The sequence below is a fragment of the Gracilinanus agilis genome, chromosome 1 (genome assembly GCF_016433145.1).
Source record: "Gracilinanus agilis isolate LMUSP501 chromosome 1, AgileGrace, whole genome shotgun sequence".
Classification (NCBI taxonomy): domain Eukaryota; kingdom Metazoa; phylum Chordata; class Mammalia; order Didelphimorphia; family Didelphidae; genus Gracilinanus; species Gracilinanus agilis.
In genome coordinates, this window is record NC_058130.1 from 135231930 (window position 1) to 135248468 (window position 16539).

General features: G+C 34.9%; 1 protein-coding gene across 1 annotated transcript in view; it reads left to right on the forward strand.

The window, feature by feature from the left end:
- Positions 1-16539, forward strand: part of MEIOB (meiosis specific with OB-fold) — a 51557-nt gene that overhangs the window by 13450 nt on the left and 21568 nt on the right. The window contains exon 5 of the mRNA XM_044677485.1: positions 66-261. Coding sequence (XP_044533420.1) covers positions 66-261 — 196 coding nt within the window. The remainder of the gene's footprint in view (positions 1-65; positions 262-16539) is intronic.

Below are 16539 nucleotides of genomic sequence, written 5' to 3' on the forward strand. Positions count from 1 at the left end.
TTAAAATCTTTCTATGCAAAATAACTTGCTAATAACTCATTTTATTGTATATCTTTGCAATCTAGTGCCTATAAGCTGCTGCTCAGTGAGAATCATTCTGTGGTCAGAGTTTGCTCCAGCTATCAAGTGGACATTAAGTTACTTTCCTTGTTGCATTTACCCATAAAGGATTCTCAGGATTACTATTCACTAGGTGATATTGTTGCAAATGGTCAGAACCTTGATGGAAGAATCATTAATGTACTTGCAATAGTAAGGTCGGTAAGTTCAAAGAACCATATGGAGAGGTAAAGTCTATTTAGAGTCTCAATGACTCAATTTTTTCCCCTAATATATGTCAATTCTCTCTATAGTCAGTCTTATTTCATACTTTAATCAGATGTCACTTGAATAATTTTAGGTGAAGGGCAAAAATTTCCAGTTATGGAAAAAATTTTGTATTTTATTTATAAACGAATGGCAAAATAAACTTTGCATGAATGCCAAACACAGTATAGCAACACATATAACCATTATATATATATGTATATATATATGTGGTTTTTATAGATTTCATTTGAACATACATCCAAATGCAAAAGGTTATAGTCATTGTTATTTAAATAATAGATTTATCCTTTAAAGAACTATAAGCTTGTAAACTAAGAAACTAGTTACACACTGTGACATACTTATTCCAGAGACATTCTGAGATACATGCTAGAAGAGTAATAACCCTGCATAGTGGCTTGCAGTGGGTTAAAAAAACTGTGTCATTTCACTTTGAACAACATCTTAAGTAAAGTATAGACATAAGAGAAATCCATAATCCTTCACATGTAATCCTCTCCTACACAGTATTAGAATTAGTCAGCCTTTTACTAAAAGTTGTTATATTAAGTTCTTATTACCACAACTTAGGAAGGTCATGAAGAAATTTAAAAGCATATTCAGAGAGAGCCAAAAAATAGAGAAATTTCACAAAACAAAACCTATGAAGAAGAATTTAAGGAATAAGAAGAGTAAGACTGACTTAATGCTATCAATAGATGATAGTCATCATCTCTTTTTTGCAGATAAGGAAACTGAGGCTCAGAGTTGCCTAATGTCACATTGCTAATAAGTAGCAGATCCAGTTTAGATCCCAGGTCTCTTGTTTTCTAGTTCATTGCTCTTTCACAATTCACACTGAATGCCTACAATTCTAGGAAGCTTTCCCAAGTGACTTGTATTCATAGAAACTTTGCTCATACATTTGAACATAGATGTTTTATTATTGTTGCAAATTACAACCTGGCAATTATACAGTAGTTTCTCCTATCAGTTGCTCTACATAGCGTTGGAATTGCTTACATGCTGGAAGCAGTATAAAATAACAAACACATTAAACAGTTTGTTAGATTATGCTACAAAATCCTACTTTTCAAGGACCTTATGTTCTGATAGGCAAGATACAATAAAAATAAACAATTCCAATGAGTAATAAAAAAGGGTTCCTTCTAAGAGATTACTTTGGATACATAGGGAATACACTGACCAACTTTGATTTTTAAAGACATTTAGAGATATAAGCAAGGGCAAATAATAGAAGAATACAGAAGAGTAGCAGGATAGTGTTAAAAGCTCTAAGCTTTAGAATAACCTAAGACTAACAGGGAAAACAGAGCAACATAAAGAGCTTTTTTAAAAGCCATGTTGTCACAAAAGGAGGATCAAGGAAGGAATTAGACTATTCTTTGGTATGATAGTGAAGAGGCTATGTTCAACTTATTTTTCTTCTCTTTCCTCTTTTAATAATGACCTTTAAATTTAGATAGAGAGATCAAAAATGGTTAGCAAGGATTTGAAACCAAGACAAATGGGAAAATAATAAAACAGCACCTAGTTGCCACCTATTAATCAACAAAAATTAATTAAGCACTTATAGGTTCCAGGCATTGTGCTAGGTGCTGGAGATAAAAATGCAAAAGTATGAGTCTCTGTACTCTGTACCTTATATAGAGAATATAACATTTCCACAAAGAAGTGGAAATATACAGGAAAAATACAGGAAATATGCAAAATAAAGTGATTCCAATAAGGAAAGGGTGAACACTAGCAATTATGAGAATCAGGAAAGGCCTCTTAAAGGAGTTGGCACTTGAACTGATCCTTGAAGGGAGCTAGCAGTTTCAAGACAAAGAAGTGGGAAGAGAGTCTTCCAGACTTATAGAAAGGAGTAGAAACAGAAAGATGGAATCTCATGTATAACAGCAAGTAAGCTGCTTTGGCTGGAGTATAGAGAATATAAGGGAGAACAATATAGAATCATCCTGGAAAATTAGGCTCTAGCCAGATGCAAAAGGACTTTACTTGCTAAACAAATGAGTTTGTGTTTTTCTTAAGGACAAAAGGGAACCAATCAAGCTTGGCCAAGGGGCAGATAGGTGGCTTAGTAGAGTGCTAGGCCTGGAGTCTGGAGATCCCAGGTTCAATTCTGGCCTTAGACACTGTCTAGCTGTGTGAATTTGGGCAGGTCATTTAATCCCAATTGCCTAGTCCTTACTGCTCTTCTGCCTTGATACTTAAGAATCAACTGTAAGACAGAATGTAAGTGGGTTGTTTTTTTTAATTTACCTATTACCCTGATTTTCTTTTTTTCAAAAATGATTCTTTTTGTTATTATTAATTTGATAATTAGAAAACATGAGTATCCCTAAATACTAGGAGCAGAAAAAGAACATCACACATACCACTTCACCATGAACAGCTTGACTTTTTAAAAAGTAAAGGTAAGAAATTCAACATGGTGGTCTCCAAAACAGTCTTGTCTGTGTCTCCTTCTGAATTTTCTTTCTTCTGTGCATTTTTAAGTGATTAATTTTTTAATTTTCTTCTTTATTTCAACATCACCATCACTAAGCCCATGTGTTTTCTTCATAACTCTTCCTCCTGTATACACACACACACACACACACACACACACACACACACACACACTCCATCACTCATTCACTCGACCCCCCTTCTCTTGTAACAAATACATATATTAAAGCAAAGCAAATTCTTATATTGGCTATTCCTAAAGATGTATGTTTCATTCTGTACCCCTGATCTATCACCTCTGAAGCATGATTTATCACTGGTCTTTTGGAATTGAGGTTGGTCATTGCATCAATCAAAATTTTGAAAAGTCTTTCAGAGTTGCTTTCTTTTAAAATGAAATCATTATGTAAATTTTTTCCTTTGTTAGTTCATATAGAAGAGAAAGTTTCTTAGGTTTCTCAGAATCTTTGGTCATTTCATATAGACAATACTCCATTTCATTGCTATATCATAATTTGTTCACCCATTCTCTAATTGGTGGACACTCACTTTGATCTTTTTGGAATATAAACTTAATAGTGGTAACATTGGATGAAAGGATTTGCACAGATTAATGATATTGGGGGTATAATTCCAAATTTGTTTTCCAGAATAACTAGATCATTTCATAACTATTTTAACAGTTTTCTCACCTCTCCTCCAAAATTACCATTTTCCTTTCTTTTTTACATCTTTACCAATTTGTTAGCATGAGGTGGAATCTCAGAGTTGTTTTAATTTGTACTTCTCATTAGTTATTTGGATCATCTTTTCATATGGCTATTGATAACTTGCATTTCTTTTTTTGAAGACTGCTTATTCATACCTTTTGTCTATTTACCTTTTGGGAAATGGCTTTTATTCTCATATATTTGGACCAATTTCGTATACATCTTGGATATCAGACCTTTGTCAGTGAAGTTTGCTACAAAGATTTTTCCAAGTTAATTTTCCCTTCTAATTTTAACTGTATTTATTTTGCTCATGCAAAATCTTTTTAATTACATATACTCAAAATTGTCCATTTTGTCTTCTGTGCTGATTTTATGATCAAACTTTTTCTGATCAAAAACTGTTCCCTTATCCATAACTGTGAAAGGTATCACCTTTCCAGTTTGTTCATTTTATTTAGTTAGTTAGTTTATTAGCTTATTTGTAGTAAGTTAAAACTTGATAGGGATAAGTATAACCTTTTCAGTCAACCAAAACCCTAATTTTTCCTCTTTTACACAAGCAAGGTTTGAAATGAACATGTTGAATTTTGAGTAGATAAAGTTGAAAAGATGTTGCCCACACAAAGCCAGTTGTAATTAGATGGGAAACAGTTGACTAGGAAAATATCTCAACTTTGAAAGACTTGTGAATTCTAAACAGTGTAATAGCCAACCACATAACTTTCATCTTTTCTTGACTAGTATCAGTGTATCTCCCTTGATATGAGGATATGGGTATAGTTTTGTGGTGAAACACTTGTGACATGTTTGACCCTAATTCATCCTTAGGTCTGAAATACTGCCTTAATTAAACCTGATATCAGATAGCAGTCACTGTATTAATTATAAGGCGATGGGGTGCAATATCCGTATTGTACACTAGATGGTGCTCGAGTCCACCACCAGCCTAGTGGCATCCTCAGTTTCTCTCTGATTCATGAAAGGGATTATTATTATTATTATTCCTGTTGACTCCCTAGGAGCATAGGGCCGCAACCATCTCACGCCAACGGACTCTGTTCTGAGCAACTTCCCCCAACTGGGCCCAGGTCATTCTGATGGTCTTTGTTTCGTTTTCGGCAGATCTTCGCCAGGTCTGTTTTGGCCTTCCGACTTTCCTCCTCCCTGGTGGGTTCCAGCTCAGTGCTTGTCTGGCAACGAACTGGCTTCCCAAAGGCTTTCGCCAGCACGCGTCATGGACTCTGTTGGAGAGCAATCTTCCAGACTAGGCGATCCTTGGTTTTGTTGGTTTAATGAGGTTGCAGTTTCTGTAGCAATGAAAGGGATAGTTTCTCTAAAAAATTATCCTATTGTCCACCAGATGGCAGTGCAAAATGTTTCTCCCAACTCCCACAATGCTTTGGTTGTGGTTTGGTACCTTTTGGAAAAACCTTGCTTGCCAAATCTGAAATAACTCTAGGGAATATAATGGAATATAATGGAACTTTGATCAAAAATTTAAACTATTAAATATACTGGCTATAAGTAGCTCATGCACTCCCTGCCTCACCTGAGCTCCTTCTCTCTGATCATAGTCATCTGCATTCACAGGGCTCAAATAGTTAAAAATTATCATCTTATAGTTTATTGTACATTGGGATGAGGTGTAAAGGAACTAGATCAAGTGCTCCTATGGAAACATTTCCAGCCATCTTAAGAGTATCTGAGGGGACTCCTGACCATTCACTAATGAAAAAGGAATTAAGGAAGAAGGATGTCTATCATTTCAACCATGAAGTAGAAAAAAGGAAAGCGGGGAATACCATAAAGGAAATCAGATTCCTCCTTTGGTGCAACAGTGCAATAGGATCCACAATAGCTGGTGGCCTCAGCAATCTAGGATATTCTCTGCTTGTGGCTTCTCATCCCCATTTTTGGATGCTTTATCTTCAAGAGATAAAGATAAAGATTGGTTACAGTTTCTGTTTTTCTCCAAGTGGTCTTGGTCACTGGCCCCCATACCCACCTGAAGGCCTGGAAGTCCAAATTTAAAGTAGAAGAAAGCAAGCCAGACCAGGACAGAATACAGAATGTATATCCCTTTCTTCTGCTGTAGGACTTTTTTTTTTAAATAACAAACAGGAGTTCACTGAGACTCTGATAAAGAAGGAAGAGGTACCAGTTACTTACCTTCTCATATGCCAAGAACATCAGAAATTTCTTTGCCAAGTCTCTCTCAGTCATTACCCATTTCCCAGATGAAAAACTCAAAGAGCTAAGAGGGTAAGCAGTAATGTGCTAATAAATGTTTAATAACTGGCTTTCCAAAAAATAATATACATAAGACATACTTTTAAGTTTAATATGCTTTTTCAACATTTTCTTCATCACTTTCTTAATTCTAGAGACAATCTGCAAAATAAATCAAGGCCTAACTCATAGCCTTTGTCAATTTTTAGGTGTAGTTGCTCACACTGAAAATTTAACAATTAACTCTCACAAGTTAGTTTGATCTGGTTGCAATACATGCTTCAGCACAAGTTACGTAGAGGGTTTCTCACAATTTCTCTGGCTCATATTCCTACCAAAGAGAACTCTAAAAATGTCAGTATCTGATTCTTTTAAATTTTTTATTTTTATTCTGATCTTAATAGAAATAAAATAAGCTTTCCATGAGCATTGTAAGTAGAAGAGCATTCTACATGAAACTGCAAATCTTTATTATTTAGAGCTTGCTTTATTTTTAAAATATATAATGAATTCAATATGGAATTTTCAATGCTTCCATACTTGTCTATGATTCCTTCTGGTCTTTCTTATATTCTGTTCTCTTTTGGCAAGGAATGTGCAGGTAGGAAGAAACCCTATTTCAACTTTCCTTCTCTCTCTACTCCACCAACCCTACATATTAGAAAAAAAAGAAGAAAAAAATCCTTGTACCAAATATGGATAGTCAAGAAAAAACAAATTCCCACTTTAGTCATGTCCGTAATATATTTTAATCTGTATCTTGAGTCTATTGTCTCTCTTTATTTATTTATTTTTATTTTGAATATTTTCCCCTAGTTACATATTTCATGTTCTTTCCCTCTCCCCCAAACCTCCCTAACCCTCCTTAACCGATGCACAATTCCACTGGGTTTTACATGTATCATTGATCAAGACCTAATTCCATATTATTGATAGTTGGACTAGAGTTATCATTTAGTGTCTACATCCCCAATAACATCCCCATTAGCCCATACGTTCAAGCAGTTGTTTTTCTTCAGTGTTTCTCCTCCCACAGTTCTTCCTCTGAATGTGGCTAGTTTTCTTTCTTATAAGTCCCTCATCCTTGCTCTGGATCCTTGTATTGCTGCTAGTAGAGAAGTCCATTATGTTCCATTGTACCAGAGTGTATCAGTCTTTGTGTACAATGTTCTCCTGGATTTGCTCCTTTCACTTTGCATCAATTCCTGGAGGTCATTCCAGTTCACATGGAATTCCTCCAGTTCATTATTCCTTTGAGCACAATAGTATTCCATCACCAACAGATACCATAATTTGTTCAGCCATTTCCCAATCAAAGGACATTCTCTCATTTTCCAATTTTTTGCCACCACAAAGAGCGAGGCTATAAATATTTTTGTACAAATCTTTTTCCTTATTATCTCTTTGGGGAATAATCCAAGCTATTGCCTCTTTTTAGAATTTGTATGGCATGTTCTATCATCAGTCCTCTGCAGTTGTGTTTGGTCAATTCACTAATGAGAGTTCTTAATTTTTTCAAAGCTGTCTTTACAATGTTATTGGTTTTTTCTTAAACCCTTATCTTCTGTCTTAGAATCAATACTGGGTAATGGTTCTAAGACAGGTGGTAAGGGCTAGGCAATGGGGGTTAAGTAATTTGCCCAGGGTCACACAACTAGGAAGTGTCTGAGGTCACATTTGAACGCAGGACCTCCTATCTCTGGGCCTGATTCTCAATCCACTGAGCAACCCAGCTTCCCCCTACAGTGTTATTGTTGATGTATATATTATTGTCCTGGTTATTTTTATTTCTCTTTGCTTCAGTTCTTACAAGTCTCTCTGGGTTTTCCTGAAATTATCCCTTTTGTCACTTTTTCTCCAATTTATGGGCACTCCCTTAATTTTCAATTCTCTGCCACTTCAAAAAAAAATTTGTATTTGTTGGTCCTTTTCCTCTTTTTTTGATATCTTTAGAGTACAGGCCTAGAAATAATAGTTAAGTGACTTTAGGGGCATAATTCCAAATTGTTTTCCATTTAGATCATTTAGCTAAACCAGATAGGTTGGCAACCTCAGAGTTGCTTTAATTAACATTTTTCCAATTAATAATTTGGAATAGTTTTATATTGTTCTTGATAGCTTAGATTTCTTCTTTTGAAAAAAGACTGTTTTGGGAAAAGAACTGACTTCATAATATTTGACTATTGGGAATGGATCTTGTTCTTGTAAATTTAAAACAGTTTCTTTTTTATTTCAGATGAGACCTTTATCAAAGAAACTTCCTGCAAAGATTTTTTCCCCAGTTAAAAAGTTTTCTTTTTTATTTTAATTGCATTGGTGGGACAGCTAGATTGCTCATAGAGAACCAGGCCTGGAGATAGATCATAGGTTCAAATCTGGCCTCATATATACTTCCTGGCTGTATGACCCTGGACAAATCACTTAATCCCAATTGCTTACCCCTTACCAACCTTATGCCCTGAAACTGATTTTAATATATAAGGTAAGGGATTTTTTTCCTAAATTTTAATTGCATTGGTTTTGTTTGTGCAAAAACTTTTTAATTTCATGAAGTCAAAATTATATTTTTTCTTCTATGATCCTCTCTATCCCTTTTTTCATGAACTTTCCTCCATTCATAATTTCTTCTTTAAATATTTTATTTTTTATCAATTGCATGTAAAACAATTTTTAACATTTTTTTCTTTTAAGCTTCAAATTCCCTTCTTTCCCTTTGTCTCCTACACCCTCCTTGAGATGATAAGCAATTTGATATAGATTATACATATGCAATCATGCAAAATGCATTTCCATGCTAGTCATGTTGTGAAAGAAAAAGACCAAAAAAGGGAAAAAATGAAGAAATTAGAAAAAATGTTTTCATCTGTATTCAGACTCCATCAATTCTTTCTCTGGAGATGGATAACACTTTTCGTCATGAGTCCTTTGGAATTATCTTGAAAAATCATTGTATTGCTAAGAATACCTAAGTCAATCACAGTTGTTCAATGAACAATATTGCTGTTGCTGTTACAATGTCTCCGTGGTTCTTCTCTCTTCACTATTGGTTCATGTGAATCTTTCCAGGTTTTTCTGAAACCCCCCTGCTCATCATTTCTAAGAGCTCTATAATTTTCCATTATAAGCATATCCCATAATTTGTTCAGCTATTCCTTAATTGATGGATATCCCCTCAATTTCCAATTCTTTGACACCACAAAAAATTGCTGTTATGAATATTTTTGTAGAACTAGGTCTTTTTCCCTTTTTAAAAAAATCTTGGGGGTGGTAGGTGGCTCAGTGGATAGAGTACCTGTCATGGAGACCAGAGATCCTAGGTTCAAATATGACCTCAGATCCTTCCTAGCTGTGTTGCATTCAGCAAGTAATTTAATCCCAATTGCCTAGCCCTTGGAACCAATACTCAATATCAATACTAAGACAAAAAGTAAAAGTTTTTGTTTTTTACTACATCTCTTTAGGATATAGATCTAGTATAATGGTATTGCTGGGTCAAAGGGTATGCACAGGTTTGTAGTTCTTTGGGCATAGTTCCAAATTGCTTTCCAGAATGGTTAAATCAGTTCACAAGTTCAACAACAGTGTGTTAGTGTCCTAATTTTTCCACATTCCCTCTAACATTTATCATTTTCCTTTTCTGTCATATGAGTCAATCTAATAGATGTGAGTTGTTTTCAGAGTTGTTTCAATTTGCATTTCTCTAATCAATAGTGATTTAGAGCATTCATATGACCATATATAGCTTTGATATCTTCATCTGAAAACTGCCTGATCATATTCTTTGACCATTTATCATTTGGGGAATGATTTGTATCCTTATAAATTTGTCTCAGTTCTCTATATATTTGAGAAATGAGGCCTTTATCAGAGACACTTGCTATAAAAACATTTTTTCTAGCTTTCTACTTTTCCTTCTAATCTTCACTGTATTGGTTTTATTTGTGCAAAACCTTTTTAATTTAATATAATCAAAATTATCCATTTTACATCTTATAATGCTCTCTGTCTCTTGTTTGCTCATAAATTCTTCCCTTATTCATAGATCTGACAGGTTAACTATTCCATGCTCCCCTAATTTGTTTATGGTATCACCCTTTATGTCTAAATCATGTATCTGTTTTGACCTTATCTTGGTATATGTGTAAGATGTTGGTCTATACAGTTTCTGCCAAACTGTTTTCCTAGCATTTTTGTCAAATAGTGAGTCTTGTCCCAAAGCTTGGATCTTTGGATTTATCAAATACTGGATTACTATTGTCATTTACTATTGTGTATTGTGTACCTAATCTATTCCACTGAGCTACCATTCTATTTCTTAGCTAGTACCAAATTGTTTTGATGATTACTGCTTGATAATACAGTTTGGAAATGGTACAGCTAGTCCACCGTCCTTCACTTTTTTTTTTTTTCATTAATTCCCTTGATATTCTTGACCTTTTGTTCTTCCAGATGAAGTCTGGTTGATATGGTACTGAATAAGATAATTAATTTAGGTAGAATTGTCTTTTTTATTATACTGGGTCATTCTACCAAGCAAAATTAATATTTTTCCATTTATTTAGCTCTGCCTTCCTTCGTATGAAAAGTGTTTTATAATTGTGTTCATATAGTTCCTAGGTTTATTTTGACAGATAGACTCCCAAATATTTTGTATTTCATATAGATGTTTTAAATAGATTTTCTTTTTCTATCTCTTCTTGCTAGAATTTATTGGTAATATATGGAAATACTGATGATTTATATGGGTTTATTTTATATCCTACAATCTTGCTAAAGTTGTTAATTCCTAGGGGCAGCTGGTGGCTCAGTGGATTGAGAGCCAGGCCTAGAGACAGGAGGTCCTAGGTTCAAATCTGACCTCACACACTACCCTAGCTATGTGACCTTAGGCAAGTCACTTAACCCCTATTGCCTAGCCTTTACCACTCTTCTGCCTTGGAACCAATACACAGTCTTGATTCTCAGACAGAAAGTAAGGGTGCAAAAAATAAATAAAGTTGTTAATTCCTTCAACTGCTTTTTTAGTTGATTCACTAGGATTTTCTAAGTATATCATCATATCATCTGCAAAAAGTGATATTTTAGTTTTCTCATTACCTATTCTAATTCCTTCCATTTCTTTTTCTTCTCTTATTGCTATAGCTAGCGTTTCTAATACAATATTTTATAGTAGCAGTGATAATGAGTATCTTTACTTCATCCCTGATCTTATTGGGAAGGCTTCTGATCTTATTGGGAAGACTATCATTGCAGATAATGTTTACTGATGGTTTTAGATAGATACTACTTATATTAAGGAAAGCTCCATTTTTTTTTTCAGTGTTTTTAATAGGAATGACTGTTGTATTTCTCTCTTTTTTTTTTTTAAACCTTTACCTTCTGTCTTGGAGTCAATACTGTATATTGGCTCCAAGGCAGAAGAGTGGTAAGGGCTAGGCAACGGGGTTAAGTGACTTGCCCAGGGTCATACAACTGAAAAGTTTCTGAGGCCAGATTTGAACCTAGGACCTCTCTTCTCTAGGCCTGGCTCTCAATCCACTGAGCTACCCAGCTGCCCCTTAGTGTTGTATTTTTCAAAAACTTTTTCAGTATTTACTAAGATGATCATATGGTTTCTATTGGTTTTGTTAATGATATGGCCAATTAAGCTGATATTTCTCCTTATACTGAACCATACCTGCATATCTGGCATAAATCCCATCCAGTCATAGTGTATGATCCTTGTGATATATTGTTATAACCTCCTTATTAGTATTTTTTAAATTTTACATCAATATTCATTAGGGAAATTGGACTGTAGTTTTTTTTCTGTTTTTGTACTTTATGTCTAAGTATTAATACCATGTTTGTGTCATAAAAGGAATTTGGTAAAACTCTTTCTTGTCCTATTTTCCAAATAGTTTATATAATATTAGAATTAATTGTTCTTTAAATGTTTGGTTGAATTCACTTGACCATCTGGCTGGGTTAGGGAGTCTTAGAGAGTTCATTGATGGCTTTTTCAATTTTTTTTTCTAAAATGGAATAATTTATTCTATTTCCTCTTCTTTTAATCTGGGTGATTTATATTTTGGTAAATATCCATTTCACTTAGATTGTCAGATTTAGCGTCATATAATTGGACAAAATAGCTTCTAATAATTTATTTAATTTCCTCTTCATTGGTGGTAAATTCACTCTTCATTTTTGATTGTGATAATTTGGTTTTCTTCTTTCTTTTTTTTTAAATCAAATTTACCAATGGTTTATCTATTTTTAATTGTTCTCCCCTCCCAAAACCAGCTCCTAGTCTTATTTTAGTTTAAAGGTATTCTTTTTATTTTATTAATCTCCCCTTTGATTTTCAGGAATTCCAATTTGGTAATTATTTGGGGATTTTAAATTTATTCTTTTTCTAAGCTTTTTTAGTTGCATGCCCAATTCAATTATCTGCTCTTTGTATTTTTTTTAATGTAAGCCAATGGTTCCCAAACTTTTTTAGCCTACCGCCCCCTTTCCAGAAAAAATATTACTTAGCCCCCTGGAAATTAATTTTTTTTAATTTTAATAGCAATTATTAGGAAAGATAAATGCACCTGTGGCCATCACTGCCCTGGAACGCTGCAGCATCCACCAGGGAGTGGTAGCTCCCACTTTGGGAATCACTGACGTAAGCATTTAGAGATATAAATTTTTTCCTAAGTACTATTTGGGCTACATCCCATAAAAGTTGATGTTTTGTTTCGTTGTTGTCATTCTCCTTAATGAAATTATTGACTGTTTTTATGATCTATTCTTTACCCTACTCATTCTTTAGGATTAGATTATTTAGTTTCTGATTAATTTGAATGTATGTTTCCATGGCCCTTTACTGAATATATTTTTTGTTATATTATGATCTGAAAAGAATGCATTTAACATTTGTGTTTCTTCATTTGGTTGTGAGGTTTCTAAGCCCTAATATATGGGTCATTTTTTGTGTAGGTTCCATATGTTACTGAGAAAAGAGTTATTCCTTTCTATTCCTCTTCAGTTTTCTCTAGAAGTTTATCAGAGTCAACTTTTCTAAAATTCTATTCACCCCCTAACTTGTTTCTTGTTTATCTTTTGGTTAGATTTATTGACATCTGAGAGGGAAAAGTTGAAATCCCCTATTAGTATAGTTTTATTATTTTGTCTTATAGCTCATTTAACTTTTTCTTTAAAAAAAAAAACTTGATGGGAGTAGAAATGCAGAAGAAAAACATGATCAACCACTTGGTTTGATGGGGATATGATTAGGGTTTTGATGTTAAAAGATCACTCTATTGCAAATATGAATAACATGGAAAAAGGTTTTGAAAAATGATATATGTGTAAGCCAGTGGAATTGCTTGTCAGCTCCCGGAGTGGGTAGGGAAGAGGGGTGGGAAAAAACATGAACCATGTAAACATGGAAAAATATTCTAAATAAATAAAATAAAATAACAACTGGATGTTATGCCATTTGATACATATAGGTTTAGTATTGCTATTACTTCATTGTCTATGGTATCTTTTAGAAAGATGTAATTTCCTTCCTTATCTCTTTTAATTAGATCTATTTTTGCTTTTGCTTTTTCTGAGACTATGACTACTACCCCTGCTTTTTTTTACTTCAGCTGAAACATAATAGATTCTGCTCCATCCCCTTACCTTTACTCTGTGTGTGTCTCTCTACTTCAAATCTGTTTTTTGTAGGCAACATATTGTAGGATTCTTGTTTTTAATCCACTCTGCTATCTACTATTATGGTGAATTCATCCCATTCACATTCACAGTTATGATTACTAACTTTGTATCCCCCTTCATCCTATTTCCCCCATGTTTATCCTTCTCTCTCCATTTCTGTCTCTTTTTCTCTCATAGTCTAATAATTCTTAAATTATCTTTCCTAATGTTCCATGTAAATTGTTTTTACAATGAGATTTTTTTTTTGTCTCTTGGTCTTTGAGGTTCTTTTATCCATCTGACTGTTCCTTCTCAAGTCTTCTTTCTGGATCTCTATCCAGATCATGTTTGCTAACTACACATGTTACTGAGAGCTCTGTCCTGGGCCCTGTTCTTTTTTCCTCACTATACCACTTCATTTGGTGAAATCAGCAACTCCTGTAGGTTTAATTATTATCTCTTTATGTTGATGATTCTCAAATTATTTATCCAGCCCTAACTTATCTCCTGACCTCCAGACTTGTATCTCTAGATGCCTTTCACACATCCCTCCTTTAAAAATCATGTTAGCTGCATCTCCCTCAGGGTTCTAGAAAGTAACTGTGAACTGCTAGAGGTCTTTCTCCTCTCTACTAACATCACTGGGAGCCTCTGATAGCTATGTTCCTACTATGCCATTGGCTGCAATTTTGTTAGGGGTCAATGACTAAGTTTATTTAACTACTTAATGTCATTTAGCTTTTATAAGAGGATATTTACTCCAGAGATACAAGAACCTTGTACAGATATTTTCCCCAACACCTTGGAGCCATATTCTCTCCTATACCACTTTAATCTCTGGTGGGAGAGAGAGTAAAAAAGAAGTCTCAACTGAGTTCAGTTCCTATATAGAACTGGCTGCTGTGAGTTAATGTCCATATGCAGTATGACATGTTTATTATATTAGCATGGCCTACACATGAGCAGACTCTAGACTATTCTTGAGGTTTTTTTGCATTTCTCTAAATATTTAGTTTTATCTTTATTTCCATCCATGCTATTCTTATACTTTTATATTTCTTCACAGAAAAAAGAAGAGAGTGGAACAAGAGAAGAGCTTGCAAAGTCTGCCTCTCTTCAGATCCCATCACTCAGATACCAATTACAGATTCATATCCTTTCTTTCTATTCTTCACTTTAAGTTCCACTCCAAGGTTAAAATTTGTTTTGCTTATGACCAAATCTCTCCTTGAATCTACTTTTCTTCTTATTCTCCACTATCCCTGTCCCAGTTCTATCTCTTTCCTTGTTCAGTATTTCTTATTTTTTTTAAAAACCCTTACCCTCTTTCTTAGTATCAATTCTAAGACAGAAGAGCAGGGAGGACTAGGAAATGGAGGTTAAGCGACTTGTCCAGAGTTACATACATAGGAAGTGCCTGAAGTCAAATTTGAACCCAGGTCCTCCAGACTCCAGGCCTGGAATTCTATCCACTGTGCTAGCTTCCCCCTTTTCAGTATTTCTATATCAAACTCTATGTATGTTCCACCCTACTAATCAATTCAGATGAAAGTGAGGTTCAGGTAGCGCCTGCTTCCTTTAAACCCCTAAAAACCTAAATCCTTATTTGAATAGTCTTCTTATGTACCCTGATTATGAGATAGTAAGCACCTCTCTCTCTCTCTCTCTCTCTCCCTTTCTCCTTACTGTATTCCTTCCCCATTCCCTTTTTCAATTAAGACTAACTATCAAAGCAACAAAATCATTCCCCGAGCATATAGAGTACCAGGTACATGGTCATAGGCCTTAGCTTCCATCTATGTTCACTCTGTCCTATAATTCTAATAGGTCTTGGCAGTTTTTATTCATGCTTTCTTGAAATGCAGCATCTAGGCCCTTTTTTGATAATAACTTTCAGGTAATCCAATGGGGTATAAGGAGTGGTGGGTGAGCAAGTGAGCTTGAATGTGTGGATGTATTTCACCCTTGATCAGTTTTACAGGTCATTCTTTTTATATGAAATGTGTCTTACATTTTATTTTTTCTAGTCATTTGATTTTGTTCTAATATTTCTTCTTGTAGCATGAAGTCACTTCTGTTTTATCCTAATTTTCAGGGAGTAGGTTACTATGGTACAAATTTCTACTTCTTGTACAGAGCTTTAAATTCTTTCCTCTAGAGCTCTTATTCATTATCTTTTATTTTTGCTCTAATCCATTTTTTTAACATTTATTAATATACATTTTTAACATGGTTACATGATTCATGCTCCTCCTTTCCCCTTCATCCCGCCCCCCCCCCCACTCCCTCCACCCATGGCCGATGCGCATTTCCACTAGTTTTGTCATGTGTCCTTGATCAAGACCAATTTCCAAATTGTTGCTGGTTGCATTGGTGTGGTAGTTTCGAGTCCACACCCTCAATCATGTCCACCCCGACCCATGAGTTCAAGCAGTTGTTTTTCTTATATGTTTCCTCTCCTGCAGTCCTTCCTCTGAATGTGGGTAGCATCTTTACCATAAATCCCTCAGAATTGTCCTGGGTCATTGTATTGCTGCTGGTACAGAGGTCCATTACATTCAATTTTACCACAGTATATCAGTCTCTGTGTACAGAGTTCTTCTGGCTCTACTCCTTTCGCTCTGCATCTGTTCCCGGCAGTCTCTCCAGTTCGCCTGGAACTCCTCCAATTTATTATTCCTTTTAGCACAATAGTATTCCATCACCCGCATATACCACAGTTTGTTCAGCCATTCCCCAATTGAAGGACATACCCTCCTTTTCCAATTTGTTGCCACCACAAAAAGCGCAGCTATGAATATTTTCGTACAAGTCTGTTTATCTATGATCTCTTTGGGGTACACACCCAGCAATGGTATGGCTGGATCAAAGGGCAGGCATTCTTTTATAGCCCTTTGAGCATGATTCCAAATTGCCAGCCAGAATGGCTGGATCAGTTCACAGCTCCACCAACAATGCATTAATGTCCCAATTTTGCCACATCCCCACCAGCATTCATTACTCTCCCCTTCTTTCATTTTAGCCAATCTGCTAGGTGTGAGGTGATACCTCAGGGTTGTTTTGATTTGCATTTCTCTAATTATTAGAGATTTGGAACACTTTCTCATGTGCTTATTGATTCTTTTGATTTCTTTACCTGAAAATT